At 51.5% G+C, this 26,470-nt stretch overlaps 1 protein-coding gene across 3 annotated transcripts in view; it reads right to left on the bottom strand.

Moving 5' to 3' along the window:
* PRKN (parkin RBR E3 ubiquitin protein ligase) overlaps positions 1–26,470 on the bottom strand; it is a 515,476-nt gene that overhangs the window by 69,009 nt on the left and 419,997 nt on the right. For all 3 annotated transcript variants that reach the window (XM_070417373.1, XM_070417375.1, XM_070417374.1), the window contains 2 exons: positions 7,804–7,865; positions 3,907–4,053 (listed from right to left, as the gene is read on the bottom strand). In XM_070417373.1, coding sequence (XP_070273474.1) covers positions 3,907–4,053; positions 7,804–7,865 — 209 coding nt within the window. The remainder of the gene's footprint in view (positions 1–3,906; positions 4,054–7,803; positions 7,866–26,470) is intronic.

Below are 26,470 nucleotides of genomic sequence, written 5' to 3'. Positions count from 1 at the left end.
ATGATGAACCCCCACCACATGAATTTAATAACGACCGGAATGTAAGCACCGAGGACAGAAATATAAAGACAGGAAACAAGTGTGACATGCCAGCTCCCACCAATCCTGCTTGGGAGGCGGCGCTGGTCTGGAATAATCCTTCGTGATGGCGGTAAGTTTGCTGCACGCCCCCGCCTACCAGATCTCTCCTAGAGGGGCTGGCATTGTCTTTTCCATAGAAATCCGCCCTCACTGATGAGCGAGTACACCTGCTCCGGGGACAGGTAAGCCTAGCGACAGAGGGCACAGCACCAGGCCCTCTGACCGCCACTGGACAGGCCCAGACGCCCGAGTAAGAGGCTCGCAAATACACACCTGAGCACCTACGTCAAAGAAGCCGGAGACGATCACAGTGCTGACGGCTGCCTCTTGGGACGAAAACTAGAGACACCAGCCGCCCTGGATGCGCGGGGCCCTCCAGGGGCGAGGTGGGCCTGACCACGAGCAGAATAAAACCTCCCAGGCCCGAAGCTCACGCACAGCGCGCCTCACACGGAGGATGTGTCTGTGGGCCTCTCGGACCCCTCTCTAAGGCTTCATATTTAAACTCCACGGATGGGAGGGAGTTTGGTTCTGAGCCTCTTGGCGTGTGAGGTGCACTTTTGTGTCAACTGTTTTTCGGAGACCGCGTGATAGGAGTTGTGCTTAAAGAAATCTCTCTTGCTGAGAGTGTTACACAGGTCCCCCTTTGTGCCCCCAAGCGTTGTGCGTTCTGGGTCAGTTGATAGTGGAGGAAAAACTAGGCCCAGGGGACGGGCAGGGGTCTTACGGGAAAGCCGTGCATCCCAGCTGAGAGCCGCCGAAGCTGACGGGGCTGGGTGCTCCCACGGCAGGACTGTGGTTCCTCCTCGGCTGTGCCCCTGGATTCCGTGGACACTGTAGAGGATGAGGCCCACTCCCCCCCCCCCACCCCCCTGCAGCCCATTTTACAGGGTTGTCCCTGGCCTCAGAGCAAACATGAGCAGAGTCACTTCTCCAGCTTCTACCTACTGGGACCGGCTCTGCTGCGGAAGCGACATGAACTACGTGAACCGACCACGGCTCCTCAGTGCACTGGCTTCCCTGACCATCCTCAGTCCAGGAGGGCCGGGCAGCTGACAGATGTCCCACCACAGCAGACGGCGCGTGTCAGAAAGGGGGGAGAACGAGGAGGGAGGAGGGTGGGAAATGAGCTTCCAGGTGCATTTCCATGGCCCAGCGCACGCCTCGGAGAGCCCGCAGCGCGGCGGGGGGCCCAACAGCGAGGTCCAGAGGGACGCCTCCGGGCTCCCACACAGTGTCCTCGGGACAGCTTTCTGCAGGACGGGCAGAGGTGCCCGGAGGCTAAGGTCAGCCTGACTAGCCACAGGGCTCCCCCCAGACGAGTCCCGAGGGACGGCCTGAACCACACGCATCAGATCAGAAAAAAACGGCCACAGCACAGCCAGGGGCCTTACGCCAGAGCACCAGGTAGGAAAAGCAGTTCTCAAACAGCGAGGCCTCGGCGCCGCATTCCCTGCTGCAGGTCTGGCTTGATCAGGGGTATGTTCCAAAGGCTCAAGCGAATGTCCTGGAAGTAAATTTCCTTGAATGTGGGAAGCTTTTGATAAATATTTTAGGGGAGCTTTTGATAAATATTAAGTTTTTGATTATGGAGATATACACTTAATGCCAGACACTGTCCTAAGCATTTTGTATCTACCATGTCATTTAATATTCATTACAGTCCTATACCGTGTTACTATCATAGTCCCTATTTTAAAGATGAGGGAGCGGAGGCACAAAAATGAAGACCGCTAGCAGTGGGTGGAGTCAGGATTTGAACTTAAAGACATCCAACCCAATCTTCTTAAAAAAAATGTTTTTATTGATTTCAGAGAGGAAGGGAGAGGAGAGAGAAACATCAATGATGAGAGAGAATCATGGATCGGCTGCCTCCTGCACGCCCCCCACTGGGGATGGCGCCTGCACCCCGGGCACGTGCCCTGACCGGGAACAGAACCTTCCGTGCCCACGAACGCCCCAACCAGCCGAGCCACACGGGCCAGGGCGAAGCGAAGGTCTTACAATCCAGCGTGAGAGAATGCAACAAGCACGGGCAGTTAGCAGGACGCAGCACGCAATGTGGCCATTGGTGAAGAACGACGGGAACTGATTCTGGAAGGAAATATTCGCAGTATTCCAATCCCGGGAGCCCCCTGCCGGCACACGCAGGGGCGCCGATCTCAGGGCCAGCGACGGCGACTGAGGCGGGACGGGCGGTTTGCTTCCTGTGATCTGTGAGGCGGGCCCCGCTGCCTGAGGAGCATGCTGGCGCCGTGCACTCACGAAGCCAGGGCGCCCTTTCTGCTCAGGCATATGGTCCCTCGTTCTTTTCCAACGTGCACCCCATGACAGGCAGGAGCTTTATGGGTGACAGGTGCCGACTTACCTGCAGGTGCCTCCGTGCTCAGCCAGTCGGGTGGGCTGTGCCCCGGCCACCACCCTCCCTCCCAGAGCCCTGGTGAAGCGGCCGCTCAGAGCGAACGAACGTTTCCCTCCACCTGCAGCGCGTTTGTAAGCAGCCCGCCCCTCCCTTCCGCCTGTGCGTTCCCTGTCGGGCGCTGGGCACTGGCCATGTCAGTTTATAACGTAGTGGCCCCCGCATCGCCTGCCTCCCCCCGCCGTCAGCCCGGCCAGACCAGCCAGGCGCCGAGGCCCGGGGGCCGGAGCTCTCCGCACAAATGTCCCCACGCTGCTCGGCTTTCCCGGGAGCACGGTTCCCTCTGCTCACCGCCCCCGGGAATGATCTTTATGACGCGACAGCATTTCACGTTTCCCACATGAACCTTCCTTTTGCTTCTTGAGATACCAGGCCGGCAGCTTTGCGCAGACCCCGCGGACGGGGACTCTGCCCGCACCGCCTCTCCGACAGCTGCTCAGAGGAAACCAGCCACTTTCGCTCTGAATCAGTGGACAAGTTTATGACTCAGCTAGCGGTTCCCACGGCTTAGAACGGCGGTTCTCAACCTGTGGGTCGCGGCCCCTTTGGTGGTTGAAGGACCCTTTCACAGCGGTCGCCTAAGACCACCCTGCGTATCAGATATTTACATGACGATTCATAACAGTAGCAACATGACAGTTATGAAGTAGCAACGAAAATAATTTTATGGTTGGGTCACAACATGGGGAACTGTATTTAAAGGGCCAGAAGGTTGAGAACCACTGGCTTAGAATAAACACGGTGAGACCAATGAAAGTGGACACCTCCCTCCCCTCCAAGAAATAAATCTCTATCTATCTATCTATCTATCCCCTATCTATCATTTTATCATCTATTTGTCTATCTATCATTTTATCATCTATTTGCTTATCTATCATCTATCTACCTACCTATCTATCATTTTATCATCTATTTGTCTACCATTTTATCATCTATTTGTCTATCTATCTATCATTTTACCATCCATTTGTCTATCTATCATCTATCTTTTTATCATCTATTTGTCTATTATCTATCATTTTACCATCCATTTGTCTATCTATCATCTATCTATCTTTTTATCATCTATTTGTTTATCATTTTATCATCTATTTGTCTATCTTTTATCATCTATTTGTCTATCTATCATTTTATCATCCATTTGTCTATCATCTTATTATCTATTTGTCTATAATTTTATCATCTACTTGTCTATCTATCTATCTATCAACTATCTATCATTTTATCATCTGTCATCTAACTATCCATCATCTATCTATCACCTCTGTGATCCTATATAAGAATTTTAAAATCTTTTTGTTAGATGTGTGAGTCCAAATGAGAAATGAGACAAAGCACACAGGTAACCCAGCCAGTTGCCGAAGCAGCCAACACGGAAAAAGCGACACGGGGGCCGCGGTACTCACCCCGCAGCCCAGGCCGCCGGCCTCGCAGGTGACCCTCCTCTGCCCGGGCTCGGGGAGCAGCCCGGCGCCGCAGCCGGGGCGAGGGCACAGCACGCCGCCCATGCGCAGCACGCACTCCTCCGCGCCGTAGTGCTGGTAGCGGCCGTACTGCAGAGACAGAACCGGACAGTGGGGTGCTGAGGACCGTCTCCCAACTTCACACACACATAGACTCACACACACACACACACACACACAGACACACACACAGTGAGGTGCTGAGGACACTCCCCCAACTTCACACAGACGCACACACACACACACACACACACACAGACACACACACAGAGACACACAGACACACACAGACACACACACACAGACACACACAGACACACAGACACACACACAGACACACATAGACACAGACACACACACACAGACACACACAGACACAGACACACACACAGACACACACACAGTGAGGTGCTGAGGACACTCCCCCAACTTCACACAGACACACACACAGACACAGACACAGACACACACACACACACACACACAGTGAGGTGCTGAGGACACTCCCCCAACTTCACACAGACGCACACACACACACAGACACACACACAGACACACACACAGACACACATAGACACAGACATACAGACACACACAGACACACACACAGACACACACAGACACAGACATACAGACACACACAGACACACACACAGACACAGACACACACACACAGACACACACAGTGAGGTGCTGAGGACACTCCCCCAACTTCACACAGACACACACACAGACACAGACACAGACACACACACACACACACACACACAGTGAGGTGCTGAGGACACTCCCCCAACTTCACACAGATGCACACACACAGAGACACACACACAGACACACACACAGACACACACAGACACACACAGAGACACACACAGACACACACACACAGACACAGACACACACACAGACACACACACAGACACACACAGACACACACAGACACAGACATACAGACACACACACAGACACACACACAGACACACACAGACACAGACATACAGACACACACACACAGACACACACACAGACACACAGACACAGACACACACAGTGAGGTGCTGAGGACTGTCTCCCAACTTCACACACACACACACACACACACACATACACAGTGAGGTGCTAAGGATACTCCCTCAACTTCACACACACTCAGACACACACACACACACACACAGACACACAGACACACACACACAGTGAGGTGCTGAGGACACTCCCCCAACTTCACACAGACACACACACAGACACACACACACAGACACACACACACATAGTGAGGTGCTGAGGCCATGTGATGGACCCGCGCTGCCCGTCTCAGTGAGAAACGCAGAGGCCGATGGTGCGGCCGCTGCCTGGCCCCCAGCCACCCCTGGCACAGCAGGTGAGGGGCTTGCTCTCGGTGCTTCTGGAAACGTGTCCTCAGAAGCATGTTGCACAGTTTGTTTATCTGTAAACACTGCTCCCACTGACTCCATGCGATGGTGGTAGTTTATACACGTTCTGGCAGACACGCCGGCACCATGGCACTCACCACACACCCAGCCTCCCCCGAGAGAGGGGCAGCTCCGCCTCCTCCAGGGGTCCTCTGGGCGTTGGGGCCGCGGTGCACACAGGCCCGGAGAGCACAGGGGTCCCTTCCTCGGCCCCGCCCCGACCCGACCTCCTGGGCGGCTGCGTGGCTCAGGCCCCGGGGCGGCCCCAGACGGCAGAGCAACGCCCTGACCCCAGCGCCCAGGCCAGGCCTCCCCGGCGGCAGCTCTAACGTGCTGTCCTCGCACGTCGGATCGCGGTCTCCGCACACGGGGAGCAAGCCCCATGCGTGTGCTCAGCTAGGAACGGGTTTAGGCGGCGTTGAGGGAAGCTGCCTTGGGCCGGGCAGGACCGTGGCGCTGGGGACTCAGCAGCGAGCAGGACAGATGCCCCTGCTGGTCCACCGGACGGACAATGAATGCTGAGATTAAAGGGCAAGGGCTCCGATGGAGATGCGTGGGAAGGAGAATAAACACAGAGGAGAGTGAGTCCCGGCAGACGGATCGCAGTGTAGAGTGAGCGGGGAATGAGGACACGCACAGACCAGCAAGCACCACCGAGGCTGGGAGATGAGAAAAGCCACGCGGCCCCTGGGGAAGGGCATCACGGCACAAAGGCCGAGGCCCTGCCTGGTCCTCTGAGGGGCGGTGAGCAGGCCGCGCTGGAGCAGAGGGAGCCGTGGGGAGACAGGAGGGGGAGTCAGCGTTAATGAGGGGCTAGGAGGTCGAGGTTGCTTAGGTGAGCAAACTGGAGCGTGTGGATTCCTGGGCAAAGGTCTGCTACATGTCACGAGCTATGCAATGATCAGGGATGACATGAGATATTTCAAGTGCGGAGTGAGGAAGCGTTTATATAATCGGGAGATTTCATGCTGGCGATCACGTCCTGACCTCCCCAGGGACCCTTTACTAAATCTTGCCCCGAGTGCACCCAACATGCCGAGAAGGGCAGGGAGTGTGCCGGGCAACAGGGGAGGAGGTGGCTGCTTGTGCTGCGGGCTGTCTGCGAGAAGCTGCCGAGTGAGGGTCAGGTGGGCCAGCCCCTCAGACCGCCCTGCGCACCCTTCGCACGCCCTCCATTCCCATGTCTGTGTCCTGAACGCAGCTCGCTGTCCGCCCGTAGCGGGTGCACATGGCCGCAGGGGGAGCGGAGGAACGCTGTCCATGAAGGAGGAACTCTGAGTGCCCCTCAACTATCAATGCCGAGGGACTCAATACCAGCACGATGCGGGATGGTGTCACCTGCAACATTACTTTTCTATTTTAAACAGATTGTTCTCCCGTAATTGGCTATTTTCCGATTTGATGGCAGATTATTTAATTTAGTGAAGCATATTTTTCTGCTGCGACCACCGCTTTCCGCCAGGAAGTCGCTAAGCCAGGGACGAAGTCCGCCAGCGCCTTAGGGATCCCTGCACCTCCTCCCTGGGGGTCTCGGGTACCGGCGGGCGTGTGCGCCCACGGCCTCCCTGTGCGTTAGCTACAGAACTGCTCGGAGATGCCTCTACCACACTCGTTCTGGTTGTGGCACACTCGGTTCCTTTTCTACAGGAAGAGAAATACTGTAACTGATGGGTCTGGTGATTTTGGATGATGAAAAAGCACACACAGCCCTGGCCGGTGTGGTTCAGTGGTTAGAGGATCGGCTTGTGCACAGGACGGGCGAGAGTTGGATTCCCAGTCAAGGGCATGTGCCTGGGTTGCAGGTTCGATCCCTGATCCCGGTCAGGGAGCATGTGGGAGGCAGCCAATAGATGTGTCTCTCTCACATTAACATTTCTCTCTCTCTCTCTCTCTTTCTCTTTCTCTCTCTCTAAATCAGACGCCTCTCACTGAGCACACGGAAGTCAGAGAATCGGCCTTAAGTGGGACATGCTGTGTATGCGTCACGCAGCCACAGCCGCAGAGGAAGTGGCGGCAGTGGAAGTGGACAACACTCAGGAAGCACACACGCTCATGGGAAGAGCCGGCCCCTCCACCTGCAGACACGGGCCAGGCTGTCTGTGACGCCCGGTCCCTCAGACACAGCCGCCGCCCGCTGATTGGCTTGCTTATCTGCCAGTCCCCCTCCGTGCTCTCTGTTGGTGTGGAGACGAAGTGCTCTGGTGGACAGCAGGTGTGCCAATCAATGACCTGTCTGGCCTGGTGGGTGGGACAGGGGAGGAGTGTCCTCACACAGATCCCCAGGGCACTTCCCCCCATTTCGGGCAACTGGGGTCAGGAGATACTCCGCCCCCTGGGGGAGCCCAGGCCGCCTCGTTAGGGAGTCTTTGCGACACGGTGTGGGGCCTCGGCGATGCTCACTCACCTGCTCTTCCCCGAGGACCCTGAAGTGATGGAGCTCTTTGATCAAGGAGTCGGGGCAGCCGGCTGTTGGAGAGAGAAATCAGTGACAAACAGGAATCGGACGGGGTCGGCTCTAATTCTAAATGTTGGGTCATGTGGGACATGGTCTTCCTCTAAGCGACTGGGTATAGCCCCTGCTGTCATAGCATCTCATGCTCTGGGAGAGTAGCTCACAAGTAGGACCAGGTGATGGTCACCCCTGACAACAGACACTAAAATGAATGGACATCCTGAGGGAAGGGTTTTGGTGAAAAGCGTGAATTAATGGCATCAGGCACGTCCGAGACTATGGAGACAAGAGCTCGATGCTTGACGTGAGAAGACCACTTGGCCGAGCTCCTCCCACGGAGGCCTGCGGGCAGTGGCTCGGCTCAGAGTGGCGACTCAGGTGCCCATCGGCTCAATGAGGGCTGAGGTTCTGGGCCACTTGGTTGCCTGCGATTCAACCAAAGACGGTGGTGGAGACACAGCCTCGTGTCGGTTCCTGAGGCTCAGCTGTCTTTGGGAGCAAGGAGTCACCTTTTAGGTTGTGACACGAATGAGAGAAGAACAGGCAGAGAGGGTTCCAGTCTCTGGAGCGTGGGAGTACCTGTGAGACGTGGGAGTACCTGTGAGACGTGGGAGTACCTGTGAGACGTGGGAGTACCTGTGAGACGGGACCTGGGATGGCTGCTCTGCTGGTGTCCCAGAAATACCATTTATTCCCCCAACCCCCAAGATTTTAGAGGCCAATTTAGTTAAAGCAGCCCAGGATGCAACTAAATAACTGAGACTTGTTGTGACAACATGCTGAGGGACAACAGACTATCAAGTACAGTGGGGCCTTGACTTACGAGTTTAATTCGTTCCGTGGACAGAGCTCGTAACTCAAATTACTCGTATGTCAAATCAAAAAGTGAACGAGTGAGACACGTGATGCTGGGCTGATGCTGTGGCGTTCACTGTGACGTTCGCTGCACCAACTAACGGTGGGGTATCTGAAGCTGGCTCGTAACCAGAATTTTAGCTCACAATTCAAAGCAAAAAATCGGCCGAGGGACGGCTCGTATCTCGAAAAACTCGTTAGTTGGGACACTCGTAAGTCAAGGCCCCACTGCACGTGCCTATGGAGATGGATGTATAAATGTATGTACAGGGGTGGGAGGAAGTAGCCTTACAGCTGTGAGTATATGAAAGGAGTTTATTCTTCAATTCTTATTTACTAATTGTTGTGTTATTTATTTGTATTATGTAAACCTACTTTTGCCCACCCCTGTATACTATATGCATTTATACATATCATCAGGTCATATATTCCCAGAAAAGTATGGATAGTATACATTTAGGGCTTTAAGTTTGCTGTCTTTTTATTAACTTATTTATTCCTTTATTCACTACAGTAATCTAAAGTGATTAATAAGCAATCTGATATTTTTATTTGATTATCATAAAGCTTTATGACATATTTTTACCATCAAACTAGCCGGAAGGTTGTTTTTTGTTTTTGTTTGTTTGTTTGTTTTAAATCTCACTGGCCATTTCAAATTGCACCCTTTGGGGCAATAATGAAAATAACCTGAGCCAAGACCCCCAAACACACCCACTTATCCAAACACGCAAAAGGAAACAAACTCAAATGTCGGATTAGAGGGCCAGTTAGCCACCACTTCCCATGCCTTCTGCTCCGCCGCTGGGTCAGCCAGAGCACACAGAAGGGCATCGCTTGGGTACACAGTCAACAGATGGATGCGCATGGCAAACAAGCTGCGGCCAAAAGCAAATATTCCACAAAGATGTCACAGGGAAGAACTGATGAGGCGCGGTTCCGTTTAACCAGGGCTGACCTGGTTTTCGTTGGGGATGGGGGAGGCGGGAGGAGGATTGGAAGGGAGGAGAATGGGCTGTTTCCTACTTGCAGCTGCTCTGTCATACTCAGGGTGACTCACCTGGGTCACGCAGGTTGTAAATGAACCAGCTGGCAGAGCTGAGTAAGCCACTTCCCACCTCGAAATTCTACCTCTAAATCCCATTTTGAAAAGTTAAAAAAAAATCCAAGTCTTTCTCTCTGGCATCTCACAGATCCCGGCTGTGCCTCGGGGATGACGCTCAGGAAGTGTTTGTCCAGACACTTAGGGAAGGGGTCCTGGCTCTGTCCTCATTTTTCTTCAGTGTGAGTTCCTCCTGAAATCTCTTGTTCTGTCCTCTCTGACGTGGGAAATGTTCTCTTTGCCAGGAAAACAGGAGCCGGGGGGCCTCGTCGCCTGCTAACACTGTGCTTTCTTCTTCTGCGAGGGCCCTTCTCTTCCTGTTTTTCCCTTATTTTTCTTGTCCTTGCCCAGTTTTAAAAGCCTGTTTAGTTGCCTTTGGCCACTTAAATTAGAATTGTATCTCTCTCTGGACTTATCCTGACTACACACTATTCCATTGTTTTACCTCGCCTTCGCCCCTCAGTAATGAAACGCCTTTCTCATCTTTTGTACCGGCTTCCTAAAATCTGAGCTCCCTGAAATAAAGGTAAGTTGCCTGTTTGGCATTAAAAGTGAATTAAAATGTTTATTAAAAAAAACACACACACACATGACGCCAGAATGGACTCTTATTTTTTTAAAGGGTAATAACTCTGAAGCCGGGATTTTCATTTCGGCATCTGTAACCAACATGGGCTTTTATCCTGTTCCCTCGCCACGGAGACTGTCATGATCTAACTGGAACCTCCTCAGGAGAATGTGCAGCAAGCGGTGGTTCCTGCCCACGAAGGCACCGAGAGAGACTAAACCCCACACCTCTGGGGGGTTCACTCAACGAACCTTTTCAGAAAGCTTTAGCGGAACTTTCCCAATAGCCGCCCTGTGAAGTAGGGGAGGCTCATTTGGAAAATAAATTCCAATAAAAAGCGTTAAAGACCACATGAGTCTTCAGTGACTATTTTTCCTTTTAATTTCCTGTCAGATCTTTACAGGGGCATGTGTGATGTCCTTGGGGTTCAACGGAACGCCGTGAGCACCAGGCCTGGGGCGATCATGGCAACGGAGCTCAGCTCTCTGATGTGCTGCTGGGACTGGCGCAGGACCCACGCGGTCACAGGGTGCAGCTTGCTGCTGTTGGGTGTGAAGTGCTCGGAGGGTTATTCCTCTCTGGGGCACAGCTTAGGGTCCCTCCTGCAGGCCTGACAATGACAGCTTCCTTCTAGCTCCCCTTTAAGTACAGCTTGGAAAAGGAAGCTGGCTAAGGATGAAAAAGGCAGAGAAAATAAGTGATGATTCCACACACGGAACAGCTGCCTGGAAGCACACGCTGGGCGGGCACAGCTGCAGGCCAGCTCTGCGAGTGGCCACGTGGGCTCCTGCCACTCAGTGCCGCCGGGCAGACCGGGGCTCCGTTCCCTGAGCTGAAGAGACACTTCCGAATTAGGCTGACAGTCAGGCGTTGAGAGAATCCATGGAAAATTCACGACCGCCTCTTGGCTGAGCAACCACATTCAAAGTCAGCAGTGGGACTCGACACAATCACACCCAGGCATTATCACTCTGATAAATAAGATCCAGCTTATCTTTATTTATTTATTTTTGTTTTTAATCCTCACCAGAGGATATTTTTCCATTGATTTTTTAGGGAGAGTGGAAGAGAGAGGGAAAGACAGAGAGAAACATCAATGTGAGAGAAACTCATCGATTGCTTGCCTCCTACACAAGCCCTGACCAGGGCCTGGGCCGGGGAGGAGCCTGCAACCAAGGTACATGCCCTTGGCCAGAATTGAACCTGGGACCCTTTGGTCCATAGGCTGACGCTCTATCCACTGAGCAAAACTGGCTGGGGCCAGCTTATCTTCCTGACTGCTCTCTGCCAACAGGTATTTCTGCACGTCTATAAAGGACTGCTTTTCCATGGCCGATGCAGAATGGATCCGAGACTTCCAAACCAGTTCGAAAGCACCTTGAAGCTGGCCGCCTTGCACCGAGCAATCCCCTTGCAGGTGTGCATCGGAGAGAAACTTACAGTTACACAAGGAGATGTGTGCAGAGCAGTTCCTGCAACAGCTGCTGTAATCATGGCCGCAGTAGAAGGAAACATCTAGAATGGCCATCAGTAGAAGAGACTACACCACTCAATAGGCAACCACAGGGCACCCACTCTGCCAGGCACCGCTCGGGCGCCTGGGTCGCATTAGTAGGAAAGTGGAAACAGACACAAGGTCCCCTTGGAGCTTGTGTCCTAAGGGGGAGAGAGAGCGGAAATCCCACACTGGGTGGGAAATGATGTGATGCTAAGAAGGCGATGAGCTCTACATCCAAAGAAGACAACAACAGACCCGCGTGAGGAGGAGAGCAGGCGGGACCGTTTGCAGTAAGTATGGTAAGGAATCCTGCTCAGATCCCACCACCTCCCCACCTGAAGCATCTGCTGTCACCGCTGCAGCCCTGCTCCCCAAACCCTATAGGGCTTGACTCCCCCTTTCTGGCCACGCGGTGGGCCTCTCCCTGCAGGAGGTTGGCGTCCTCGATAGACTTCCTGGCGGGCATTTGGGAGAACGGACGCGGGATGTGTGACAGGCGGTAACCGAACATTAAAAATACGGTAACAGAGCATTAAAAACACTTGACGCTTTTCTCAATTTTATGTTGCTATGATGTCAAAACAATTTTAAAAATTAGAAAATTATTCTCGGTGTGTATATTCCCTCGACGTTGGCTAGCCTGCATATTGCATAAAACTCTCCCTTTGTAATTGGCCTATGTTTTGAGTGATTCTTACTCGAAATTTCTAGAGGGTGGCACTTTCATCAGCCACGTGGCTCAGGTGACACGTTTAATTCGGGTGGTCCACACAGGAGCGACCCCTCAGGGCGTGAGGGTCTCAGGGCAGAAGGTGACCCCAGACCATGGCTCTCTCGTCGTTGCTCTCAAAAGCTCATCTTGATTGAAACGAGAGAAGGAAAGCGGGAAGGAATGGAGATGATTTTAATACATTTTGAGTGAAGTTAACATGGGTTCCCATGGACTGTGGTGGTGGCCGGTTCCCTCAAATGTGCACGTTAATGCCCAGGTAACATAATGGGGGAAAGGAACCCGTGGGACCGTGACCCCCGAGTGGGTCCCATCAAAAAGGACTCACCCCACAGACATCGCGTCAGATGAAGTTCTGTTGGACCGGGTGCAGGGGGTCGGCGGGCGACTGAGTAATGCAGTGACATCAGTGAGGGGTCTTCTGAGTAGAAGCCCCCGAGCCCCACACAACCTGCGCGCACACGCGCCTAAGGACACGCGGGCCTTTGAGCTGGACATGCGCGGTCCGCGTTTCCGAATGCTGCTCTTTGCCATGGAATGTGTACTTTAACACGGATTTCCTTGGCATGCATTCAGGCAGCGCTAAATCGAAACAATAAACAATATCCAGAACGATGTTAGAGAAATAAGTGCTATTGGACTTCAGGAATTGATGCATTTCCAAAGGGGGCTTAAACTCTGCCTTTGTGTACTTTTAAATAAAATGTTACAAGTGTTTCATGATATTCTCTTTCTCTTTTTGTATTTTATGTTTTCTCAGTAATTTCCCTTATTACTCTCGGGCTATGCGCTGTGTCTTTTATTCGTCTTAGCGTGGGCATGGTTTCATTCATTACCGAAAGGCGTATTTCAAGCCCTAAAAAGGATAATTGTTAAGCTCTCTAAGCACCGCTCCTTACATTCATCACTGCTTCCCCGCAGTTCCGATGTTTAAAGTTTGTATGTTGACGTGAGCGACACTGGAAAGAGAGGAGACAAATAAAACAAAAACTTCAACGTGAAGGACAAATGACAGATTCCGTGGTGGGGAAAGTGCACAGTTTCAGCTACGCTGTTAATTACACCAGGGCTTGCTGCCCAGATCTGTACATTTCCTCCTATGAAAATCAGTAATCACTCTTTATTCCAATTCGCCAAAATGCCCAAATATGAGTAGCTCTCAGCTGTCAGCAGTTCCACCAAGGACTCCAGATTGGCTATTCAGGTTCTGAAGTGGGGGGTTTGTAAGCGTTCGTTCCTTCAAACGCAGGGATGATGGTTCTTCTCGCAGATGGGGCAGGTTTCCGGGGGGCCGGGAGGGGGGGGTGGGCACCAGCAGCTGCCACAGACCGGCTCCCTTTGCCTCCTCTGCGTCCCCACCCAGGCCAGCACCAGGCCCGGGACACGGAACCCGGACAGCGAACCAGCCCTTTCCCGGGCACCTCCCTGGGAAAACGGTTTATAGACGGTTGGCTTGAAGCTCTTGTCAACTAGGGGGTAAAAACTAATCAACTCGGACACAGTCAGTGTTCCAAAGCGGAAGGTGACCCTCTGCAAACCCTCAGCGGCCTTTAGACGTTCCTACGTGAGGGGGCCCGGCGGCTCCAGCTTCGTCCAGGGGCTGTCATTCCCGGCTAAGTTCATAGCCTGTGGCCTCCACTGTTTTGCTGTCTTTGTGTTCTGGTTATTTGGTGACTTTTCAAATGTTCATCAACTGTCACCTCTAGTAAGTACAAAAGCACAGGGGGGTGCTTGTCTGTGTTTGTTAATCCTCACCTGAGGATGTTTTTCCATTGAGTTTTAGAGAGAGTGGAAGGGAGGGGGGGAGAGGGAGAAGCATTGATGTGAGAGGAACACATTGACTGGCTGCCTCCCGCATGTGCCCCGGGGATCAAACCTGTAACCCAAGTGCATGCCCTGGACTGGAACTGAACCCGTGACCCTGCGGTCTGCGGGTTGAGGCTCTAACCACTGATCCAAAACCAGCCAGGACCAGGGGTGTTTTTTTTCAGTGTTGAGAGAGAAGAAGCCCATGACATCTGGAACCTGAAAATGTAATTAATGCATTAAAATGGTAAGAAAACGGCCCGGCCTGTGTGGGTCTGTGGCTGAGCAGTGTCCCACAAACCAGGCAGCTGCCAGTTCAATTCTGGTCGGTCGGGGCACAGGCCTGGGTTGTGGGCTCGATCCCAGGTGTGGGGCGTGCAGGAGGCAGGCGGTCAATGATTTTCTCTCATCATTGATGTTTCTATCTCTGTCTCCCTCTCTCTTCCTCTCTGAAATAAATAAAAATATATTTAAAAAAGAAGAAGAAAATGGGTCGCAGTGCTGTTGGGGGGCGTGCATCTTTCATTTCTTAGAAGAGCTGCTGTGGGAATATCATTTCCAGGGTGTTTTTTCTATTTAGGAGGTGTTAAGAAAATGTTTAATATTTACATTTATCTGTCCCTCTTTAAAAAGAGTGTTTTCCAAAATAAAACTGGTGTGTTTATTTTTTCATGGTCATTGTAAAATACTACAACACGTCATCGTTGAGGAAATAACAATTAGGAATTCCACCACCAGCAACAGTCACCATTCATATTTCTGTGAATATTCTTTTAGATCACCGCACACGCACACACACACATATGTACACACACAATTAAATATGTGGCATCCTTCTGAGCATGGAATTCCCTGTCTTGTTCTTTTTACCCAAAGATCTGAAGGGGCTTTGTTTCACACCAAACGGTACAAACACATCCTGTGTCCTGGCGGCTCACCTTTCCGTGTTACGCACCGTTCTTTGCCCAAACACTGAATGCTGACATATGTGCCAGTGAGCCACCTCTACGTGTATGTTTGCAAACCATGCATGTCAGTGAGCCACCTCTGCGTGTATGTTTGCAAACCATGCATGTCAGTGAGCCACCTCTACGTGTATGCTTGCAAACCATGCATGTCAGTCGCCTCTACGTGTGTTTGCAAACCATGCATGTCAGTGAGCCACCTCTGCGTGTATGTTTGCAAACCATGCATGTCAGTAAGCTGCCTCTACGTGTATGTTTGCAAACCATGCATGTCAGTGAGCCGCCTCTACGTGTATGCTTGCAAACCATGCATGTCAGTCGCCTCTACGTGTGTTTGCAAACCATGCATGTCAATGAGCCACCTCTGCGTGTATGTTTGCAAACCATGCATGTCAGTAAGCTGCCTCTACGTGTATGTTTGCAAACCATGCATGTCAGTGAGCCACCTCTGCGTGTATGTTTGCAAACCATGCATGTCAGTGAGCCACCTCTGCGTGTATGTTTGCAAACCATGCATGTCAGTCGCCTCTACGTGTATGTTTGCAAACCATGCATGTCAGTGAGCCACCTCTGCGTGTATGCTTGCAAACCATGCATGTCAGTCGCCTCTACGTGTATGTTTGCAAACCATGCATGTCAGTGAGCCGCCTCTATGTGTATGTTTGCAAATCATTCAGATGATGGAAATGGGATGCATTCCTTAAGTCCAACTACTGCCAGGTAAGGTGTTGTTGCATTTAGCAGTTTGATAGCTGCTGCTAAAACCCTCTGTAGGATGCGTCATGAGCTCACACCCCCGGGCACGGGCGGGGGGGTAGGGAGTGGAGGGCTGGGGCTGGCTGATGCTTCCCCATGTCCCTCCTCCCTCCTGCCTCCTCCCTCCCTCTCCTCCTCTTTCCTGCGGGAGGCTTGGCAGCACTCCACTCGGAGAGAAATGGGACAGCTTTCGCATTCCACCTTAATCAGATCCAATTAGGGCAGGCGGCACCCGCAGGCACCATCATCATGAAAGATGGCGCGCTCCTCGCAGGCAGCCCTTTAGCTCCCCAGCCACGCAGGACGCCCGAGCCCAGCCTCCCTGCCTTGGCCAGTGACGCCCAGAGGGTCCCCACAGCTCCGGGGACAATGGTGCTGCTGGGCCTGGGACCCAATGTGGTCTAAAAAGCACGAAAACCTATTGTGTAAAGTAGCTGAGTTAATGCCACAGCTCTTCTATGAAACATGTTCTGCAAGAGAAAGAACAACAACAAATCGAAACCCTACGGCTGGCCTGTTGCTGTAAGATCTTTTATCACATCCCCTTACGCTGCTGCCACAAGCGAGAGAAATGTGTGGCAGATTCCTGGTTGCTGCGAGCACTGCACCCCCCCCCCCACCGCCCCCCAGAAGACGCGCAGTGAGGACCCGTTTACATGGGATGGAGGTGAGCGGGAGCTGCACACGCAACCCAGCCCTCACTCCGAGCCCCCCAGTTCGCTTAGGGGCTGCTCCTCAGAAGACACCCAGCCCAGCCCTAACCGGTTTGGCTCAGTGGATAGAGCGTCGGTCTGCGGACTGAAGGGTCCCAGGTTCGATTCTGGCCAAGGGCATGTACCTTGGTTGCGGGCACATCCCCAGTAGGGGGTGTGCAGGAGGCAGCTGATCGATGTTTCTCTCTCTCGATGTTTCTAACTCTCTATCCCTCTCTCTTCCTCTCTGTAAAAAATCAATAAAATATATATTTTTAAAAAAAGACACCCAGCCCCGCAGCGACAGACTCTTACCAATCCACGCTAGGCAGCACCGCGGGGAGGGGGGTCTCTGTGCTGCATGTCAGGGTGACAGCCTCACCGCGGGCCCTTGCCCAGCCCCCAGGACGCGCCCCTGGACCGTCCCTGACGCCGTGGTGGCTCCTCCAGGTGCAGGCAGCGGCTCTGTGATTCGGAGGAACCAAAGGGAGCGCCTGGGAACCCTGTGATGCCTGTTCTCTCACATTTAAATCGGGAAGAAATGAAGCTTCGTTACTGACTCTCTCCAGGTGACCTGCATCTGCATCCCTCCCGGGTCAGCATCGGGGAAGCAGCGGGTGTGAGCTAAGCACCCACATGCTTCTCGAAGCCCGGCCGATGGGAAACAGTCTGGGAGACACGTGGGGGAGGTTCTGCTGATCTACTCAGTTCATGGGTGCGGCTTCGGTCGCCTGGTATTTGTGAAAAGTGGCATCTGTACATCGTTTTTATGGGATGGATGACTGACTCTTCCTTTTGTTTTTGTTACTTTTCACCTGAGGATACCCCCCCCACCCCCATTGATTTTAGACAGAGTGTAGGGAAGGGGAGAGAGAGAGAGAGAAACATCGATTGGTTGCCTCCTGTGCGGGTTCAGGTTGAGGCCTGGGGATCAAGCCTGCAACAGAGGTACCTGCCCTTGACCGGAAATCCAACCTGCGACCCTGCCATCCTTGGGCTGACGCTCTAACCACTGAGCCCCCAGCCAGGACAAGTCGTGCTTTGAAATGATGGCTATTGTGTCCGAATAACGTTAGAAAAGAACCATCACATGGGCGATGGGCCCTGAGAAATCAGAGGCCGCCTGGCGGACAGGCACGCTCTACCCCGGAGAAACGGAGGATCCCATGGGAAGCCCAGTGGCACTGGCTGCGTCCGCGTCCTGAATTGTGTGACTGTATCGATGAGGCTTTAGAATTCACCCGCTCCGCGGCTAAGCGTTCTGAAGCCCAGGTACCGAGCCTGGCATGGAAACTCTCAGCTGGCGGTCACTTACACCGGGATACAGGAGGTCAATCCCGCCAGGAATGTCTTATCTCCCATAAGGACGCACGTACACCGACAACAGGGCAAGCCCCGGGGGACGGTGACACTTAGGGCTCGTTGCAGGCGGGGCGCATCCGGCCCTCCCCAGCCGCCCTGGCGCCGTCTAAGAGGAGGCGCACGCTCCCCTGATGCCGGCCCGGCCTGCAGCCCTGGCGTCTCTACGTGGACGTCACCCAGGCAGCCTGTTCCCGCACCTGAGGTGCCAGAGGCCCCTCTGTTGGCCGAGATGCTGCCATTTGGAAAAAGGCCTGCTCGCACCTCCTGGAGGGCAGCTCTGCAGGGAGGCCTTTCGCTCGGGCAATGCCAAGCCCAGTTTGCACCTTTGGGCTTTGCCACCATATGGTCCCAGCGGAGCACAGGTTCTCGGGACGTGGGCCAAGCTTGCCCATCTGTGTGCCAGTTACCGTGGTGACGGGCGGCGCGGAGACACGTAGTCACCCACGTCCTCACCTGCCTACTCGGTGCTGACACCTGAACTCTGTTTTGAAAGGAGATTTTGTTAAAAAAAATCTAGGGACTGAAATAGATCCCCTTCCTTTTCCCTTTGGGCTCTTCTGTTTCCACGGGGGAACCTCTCTTCTGTGCATTTCAGTGTAGAACGGCCTCACTCTCTTCCTGTTGCAACAGCTTCATCCCAGGATCGTCCGGACATGAAATTCTAGAGCAGTGGTTCTCAACCTTCCTAATGCCACGACCCTTTAATACAGTTTCTCATGTTGTGGTGACGCCCAATTTCATTGTTACAAATTAAACATAATTAAAGCATAGTGATTAATCACAAAAATATGTAATTACATATGTGTTTTCCGATGGTCTTAGGCGGCCCCTGTGAAAGGGTCGTTCGACCCCCAAAGGGGTCGTGACCCACAGGTTGAGAATCGCTGTTCTAGAGAGAACAGGGCGCCTCCCTCATTGTGTCTCCCAACAGAGAAACACGGCTCCGGACATTAAACCTGCACGCACCTCCTTTGCGCCCGTAATACCCTCTCCGGGGAGGGGCTGGGTGGCCTCCGTGCAGAGCGGCTCACCCGTCCGGGGGCTCATCCCCGCCAAGTGCGGGCTCCGTAGCTCTTCACGATGCCGGGCCTCCTGGCTCCCGGGCAACTGTGACCAGATGGGAACACACGGTCTCTGCGGCTGGTCCAGTTTACACGCTAGCGAACTCCATGTGAGGCGATGGCTCTCTCTTTTCAAAGGCTGTTCGCTGCACTGGCCACTAGTCAAGGGCCGCAGACAGCTCTGCTATCCAAACTCGCTAATCCAGATCAGCTCCTCACTCCCTCAGACAGCACATCAGTGTGCCCACATCCCAAAACCGTTCCCACGCAAAGGCTTTCTTCTGACAGGACGCGCAGCCACGCAGACCCCACCCCTGTGCAGTTTAGGTGGAGACGAGCGAGGCATCTGCTCCTGTGGGCGGCCGCGCGGGGCCGAGAGGAGCCCCGAGGAGCCAGGAGAATGAAATGGACGGACTCCTGCACGTCCACTAAAACACAGTGCAGGAGACTTCAGGGGCCGTTACAGGGTGCTGGTCATTTACTTAACACCTGCAGTGTCAGCGTATGGCTGCAGCGAAGGGCATTTCAGAACCAAGAATAAAGATCTGTTTGACATTCAAAGCTCTAAACCACACACACGTTACTTGTCTCAAACAGAAGTTACTCCACCGAGTGCTTGAATACTATCCTGAGATTAAGAACGGTGACACAGATTTGGTCATATTTATGGTAAAATGCACGCTATTCAAAGGTCAGATTCATGCGTGTGTTTTTAAAGATGTTTGAACGCAGGAAACCCGCTCTGAGTAATATATTCTGAGTGTTGGGATTCTAGCAGCAGAATCCATTAAGCTCCTTTTTTATTATTAGGGTACGGTTGACGTACAACGTCATGTTACTTTCAGGTGCACAACACGGTATTCGATATTTATATACCCGAGGACGTGGTCACCATAAGCCTAGTAACCACCGGTCGCCATACAAAGTCATCCTGACGTGTTGGCTGTATTCCCTGCGCTGTGCGTTACGTCCCCGTGACATTTACTTTAGAACTAGAAGTTTGTGCCTCTCAATCCCCTTCACCTTCTCACCCAGCCCCCCTCCTCCCTGCAGGAGCTGTCAGTGTGTTCTCCTGTGGCTGTAAGTCTGTTTCATTTTGTTTTTTAGATTCCACATTTAAGCACAATTATATGATGCTTCTCTTTCTGTTAGGTTTATTCTACTTTTTATAATACCCTCTAGGTCCAACCATGTTCTCACAAATGGCAAGACTTCATTCTGCTTTTGTGGCTAAATAATATTCTAATATACGTAAATATAATATATATAATATTCTATTATATAATATGTGGCACATCTATATATAATATATGGCACATCTATATATAATATATGGCACAATATAATATATGGCACATCTATCTATATAATATAATATATGGCACATCTATATATATAATATGATATAATATAATATAATATAATATAATATATGGCACATCTTCTTTATCCATTATCTATCGGTGGACACTTGGGGTGTTCCCATATCTTGACTATTGTAAATAATGCTGCAATAAACCAAGGGGTGTATATATCTTTAAAAAGCAGTGTTTACATTTTCATCAGATAAATACCCAGAAATGGGGTTGCTGGATCCTAGGGCAGCTCTATTTTTAATTTTTTGAGGAAGCTCCACACCGTCTGCGTTCCCGCCGACAGTGCGAGAGGGCTCCCTTCTCTCTGCCTCCTCCTGTGCCCACGCTGTTCTTCCTGATGACAGCCCTCCTGACAGGTGCCAGGGTGCCTCATTATGGTTTCGATCTGCATTTCCCCGAGGACCAGGGAGTGGAGCATCTTTTCATGTGCCTGCTGGCCATCTGCATGTTTTCTGTGAAAAATGTCTATCCAGATCCTCTTCCCGGTTTTTAATTGGATTGTTTGCTGTTTTGATGTGGAGCTGGAGGAGTTCTTTATACAGTTTGGCATTAACCCCTTGGTGGCTGTATCACTGTAAACACGTCCTCCCATTCAGCAGGTCGTCTTTCCATTTTGCTGATGGTTCCCTTCACTTTTTAGTTTGATATAGAGCCATCTGTTTATTTTTGCTTTTGCTTCCCTTGCCCGAGGAGATGTGCCCGAAAGGATAATGCTGAGCTGAACTGAAAGTGTTTGCTGCCCTGTTTCCTTCCAGGAGTTTTATGGCTTCAGGTCTTACATGTAAGTCTTAATCCATTCTGAGTTTACTTTTGAATATGGGGTTAGAAAGTGGTCCAATATCATTCTTTGCATGTATCTGTCTGGTTTTCCCAACACCAGTTATTGAAGAGGCTGTCTTTTTCCTATTGCATATTATTTCTTTTTTAAAAATGTATTTTATTGATTTTTTACAGAGAGAAAGGGAGAGGGATAGAGAGTTAGAAACATCAATGAGAGAGAAACATCGATCAGCTGCTTCCTGCACACTCCCTACCGGGTATGTGCCCGCAACCAAGGTACATGCCCTTGACTGGAATCGAACCTGTGACCCTTGAGTCCGCAGGCTGACGCTCTATCCTCTAAGCCAAACCGGGTAGGGCAATTTCTTATTGCCTTATAGATTAATCGATCATATCAGTGTAGGTTTATTTCTGGGCTTTCTATGCTGTTCTATTAATGTGTTTTTGTGCCAGTGCCCTGCCATTTTAATTACTATAGCTTTCTACTACAGCTTGACTTTAGCTCTTAAACATCTCTCCATTGCAGTCCTTGGGGAGAATGACTCTTGATGTGTCTATAAGTGTGTAAGATTGTAGCCTGAACTTGGGATTTCTGATTTAAAATTCAAAGTAAAAGTTTACTTCTTGAGACTTATATAAAAATACTCCATATGCATTATTAAGACCACATTGATGGAAAATGAATGATTATTAGGATTAAAACGGTCATTATTCTATGGATGTCAATAAGAAGGCATTGAGTTATTTTAACTCATTCTATGATTCATTCAATAAAAGGAGAGGAGACAGCTGGGAGGTATTTGCAACAAACAGGACAGTTTCTGGATGTTCCTGTTGTGTTCAAGAAGGGAAGGCAGCTAAGGGAAACCAGAGACATACAAACACGTGTGCGCTGGGTGCTGGGCTGCCAAGTGCGCACCCTGACAGCGTGCGACGCTGTCTCACGGGGGCTCCCACATGCTCTCCGCACCCACGAGGAGAACGAGAGGACACCGTCACCTCTTAAACCCAGCGACGTTCTCGGAAGAAGCACAGTCTAAGGTCCCCAGATTTAGCAAATCAAATACAGGACCTCTAGTTACATCTGAATCTCAGGTAAACAATGAACATATTTTTCAGTGTATGTCCCATGTGTTTTTGTTTGTCTGACACTCAGGTGTAAGTGAGCATCCTGGATCTTACCCAGCAAGCCGACGGAGCCATCATTTGGCTACAATATTTATAACAGAAGGTCATTTGTAGCATATGCTTCCCTGTCGTGGTTTTGTACGGAATGGCTGGTATGAATAGAATGAAAAGTCGTTTATTTCTTAGAAACGGAAGCTTCTCATTTCAACACCATCAACATAGAGTGTACTGTGTGCATCACAACGCTGCTTCTGAGAGACAGCAACAGCGCTCGGCGGAAGTGGACAAGAGGAGAGCGGGCGAGGAGGACGGATGGCTGGGGGACACGTGCCGGGCCCTGCAGATGGCCCGCACCTGACCGCCGCGGTCTGAACCTCCTTCTCCCCAGGAGCTCATTCCTGCTCAGAGCTGGGCCAGTGGGAAACCAGAACTCACTCCAGATAAACCCAGTGCACAGCATGATTAGAGAATAAACCATCTAGGCAGTGAGGGTTACCTGTACACAGTAGGAGAATTTTGAAAAGAAATGTGACTATTGTTCATTCCAAAAACTTGTTAATTTTTTAACTTCCACCTCAGGTAGATAATTCATGGTGTCGGTTTTCACAAGCGTTGACATGTAGGGAAAGGAAAATAAGTATAAAGCACATACAAGGTTTTCTAATTCTATGATTGTTGTTTTTGCTTCTTAGATATAGCTGCCTGCAGATTTAAAAAATTTTATTATTTTATATTTTGAAGATTTAAAATTTTATTTTATTATGTTATTGCGAGGCAACTCCCTCTCCAGCAGTTCAGAAATAGCACACGTGCCCGTGAGCATGTGCACAGGGACAGAGGTGGACACAGTGACTGCTCACAACTGGGTACCCGCTGAGGAGTGGATAAGTCTGAAATTATGTTAAAATAAAAAGTTAAAAGACAAAACATTTCCTCTGGTAAAATGGAATCCAGATTTTTTAGGCAAGAAGTCGATTTTGTTTTGACGTTTCCCGCCCTGGTGTTATGAACGGATTCTAACGGCGTTCTCAGTCAGGCGAATGGCCGGTACCTCTGCATGTGCTGTTCCACACCGTCCTCTCTCTCACTATAAAATATTCTCATGGAAAACGAAGCAGAGAACAATGCAATTTTCACCCGACTCTGTACGACCAGATAATCCCATCTTTCCCAAAAGAATATCGAATATACTTTTATTTTTAAAGGACCACAGTCTTGCCTTTACATTGAGGTGATGTCTTTCGTGTTATACACAGGACTATTCTGAACACGCAGAACTCATTTCTATTGTAAGGATTGGGACTAAAATATAAAGAGACAACCCATCAATTTTCATTAAATAGCCCGCTTGTTAACTTGATTAGTTTTCACAGTCTCACATGCCCATGTAAAGTGGAACCAGTGAGAGAAGAAAACGAATATCGAGAGAATATTAATATCACTCTTTCCTCAGCAACCAGATTGAGCAGCCAAACGCCGGGAACTGGTCCAGACGTGGGGACTAGAGGTGCTGAGACGCCGCCCTCGTCTCGTCCCCAGGAAATGCACATTCTGACACACGGTCAGGTAACACGCAAACGAACGAATTAAAGGGAAAGGACCGCTTTCAGATAATGCCGAGTGTTATGGAGAGAGACGAGGCGTTGCCCCGTTAGGCACCTTGGTTTGGGGAGTTTAGCCTCCAGAATTGTGACACCACGTCCTTTGCTTTAAGCCACCCGAGTGTGTGGGGTTACGTTGGCAGCCCCGGGAGACTCTCCGATGGGCGAGCCTGGCGTCCCCTGGCGTCCCCTGGCGACTGAGATCCTGCGAGTGCAATGCTGACTCTGTTCGGCACCATATGAAGTCCTTGCCACCCGATGGAGGGACGGAAGGCCAAACCACAGGACACGGAAGCCACGGAGACAGTTCTTTCCCCATGAAACACTTCCTTTGTGACTTGGCCCCAGGAATGTTGCTCAGACAACAAGCGTTCCCCAGCACTCCGTGACTCAGAGCAGAAAGACCACCCGTACCCACTGGGGCTCTGGGTGCCCACACGTGGGCGAGGGCGCCGTGAACATGTCCTTTAAAAGCAAGGCCGGCACCAGGCTCTCCTCTCCAGCAGGGCCGGCCACTTCGTTCGGCAGAGCCTCAGCCCTGTCACGCTCCCGCCTGCTCGAATGGCTTCATCGGGATCTGGCCGAGGCGGTGGCCGAGGCGGGAGAACACGGCTCCGGGCAGCTGTCCGATTGTCCACTTCCACATGATTCTTCACGGCCATTCCTCAAACTTCATTCTCTTGAAGTTAGGGCTGTTGTTAGTTTTTGGAAAGGAAACAATAACATGAGGACGGGGAAGGCCACAGAACAACGTAGGGGTTTTCAAAGGCTTCCACTGCGGTGCAGCCATGGTGACGGTGCAGCCGTGGTGACGAGGGGGAGACCTACTGGTTGAACTTCCCAAGCAGCTCACAGAGAAACCACACGCTCCTTTCCCCAACAACTCCTTTCAGAGGCACGTCAGCTTCCCTTCACTAGAACGACTGTCCCATGACTGCTTCACTGCACAGGGCTTCTTCTTCCAGAGGCTCTGGGGCTGACTTCTTAGAAGTCCCCTGATTTCTGTTTTGAATGGTCTGATTTCCATTCCACACTCGGCTATTCTCCCTCCCCCTCTCCTCCTCCTCCCTGTTTCTTTCCTTTCCTTGCACTCACTCACCCAGACCAGCCAGAGCTCCATCCCTCCCCCCCCACTTCCATCCCAGGGACCCCCTGACTCAGTATCCAGCTGTATCTGTCCATCAGGCTCTGGGCCAAGTACTAGATCCCAGGGTAGGAGACGGTTAGGCACAGGCTCTACCTCCCAGTGTGTCTTATTGTTATACTATCAATACAGGCAGCACCAATCGATCAATAGACCCCATACAGACTCCGCTCCAGGTAGCTGGTCCCACTGAACTGGGGTGTCCATGTTAACGCCGACTGGTGTCGGGTGTCCAGCACTAACCTCACGTCCGCTCTTTCCCCACGACCAGGCCTGTGTTCTGCACGTGTGTGTGGGAAGGTGGCCAGCAGCCTGACCTTCCAGGCGGGACCTCCTGCCTCACAGAGCTCTTCACACGCCTCCCCACCAAGCAGGTGGGACACGCGGCCCGAGAGCCCCTGTGGAAGAGCAGTGACGTCTATCAGCAACCGGCGGTGAACGGCTCCATGTCACACCCGGAAGCAGGACTTCCCGAGTGACAACGCGTGGCTGGGGGAAGGGACACTCGGGTGGGAGTCGAGAGGCTAACGTGTGGGTGGCTTTAGTCTCAGTGCTGGGGGCAAAGGGGCAAATGAACAAGCTTGTCAGGCTTACATCCTGGGGAGAGGAGGGGACGGAATCAATAAGCAAAACAAACAAATCAGGTGGCGATGGCGTGCCACGTGCAAAGTGGACATAAGGTGGCGGCTGTGGTTACGGCACACAAATAAATTTGGCTTCTACGTAACACCCAGGGTACACTCTTGAAGCTTTCGGGGAAAACCATTTGACTCAGTCTTTTTATTATTTATTTATTTTTTTATATTTTATCAATTTTTTACAGAGAGGGAGGGAGAGGGATAGAGAGTTAGAAACATCGATCAGCTGCCTCCTGCACACTCCCCACTGGGGATGTGCCTGCAACCAAGGTACATGCCCTTGACCGGAATCAAACCTGGGACCCTTGAGTCCGCAGGCCGACGCTCTATCCACTGAGCCAAACTGATTAGGGCTTGACTCAGTCTTGAAACAACTTACACTGACGAGAAGTATTACTCTAGGGACACGCCAATCAATGGATAGTTTGAACGTCCTTCCCTGCAGTGGGGATGAAGGCCTTCCCGGTCCCCGTGGCATTGTCCTTCCAGCTGTTGTCCTGCTGGTCCCCGCGCCCCCCCCTCCCCCGCATCTATACAATCAGGGAAAGGCTGAAAAT

Source organism: Myotis yumanensis, unplaced genomic scaffold (assembly GCF_028538775.1).
Source record: "Myotis yumanensis isolate MYYU_CA2020_CCGP unplaced genomic scaffold, mMyoYum1.0.hap1 SCAF_6, whole genome shotgun sequence".
In the NCBI taxonomy this organism is placed as follows: domain Eukaryota; kingdom Metazoa; phylum Chordata; class Mammalia; order Chiroptera; family Vespertilionidae; genus Myotis; species Myotis yumanensis.
This window is presented reverse-complemented; position numbering and strand designations above follow the sequence as displayed.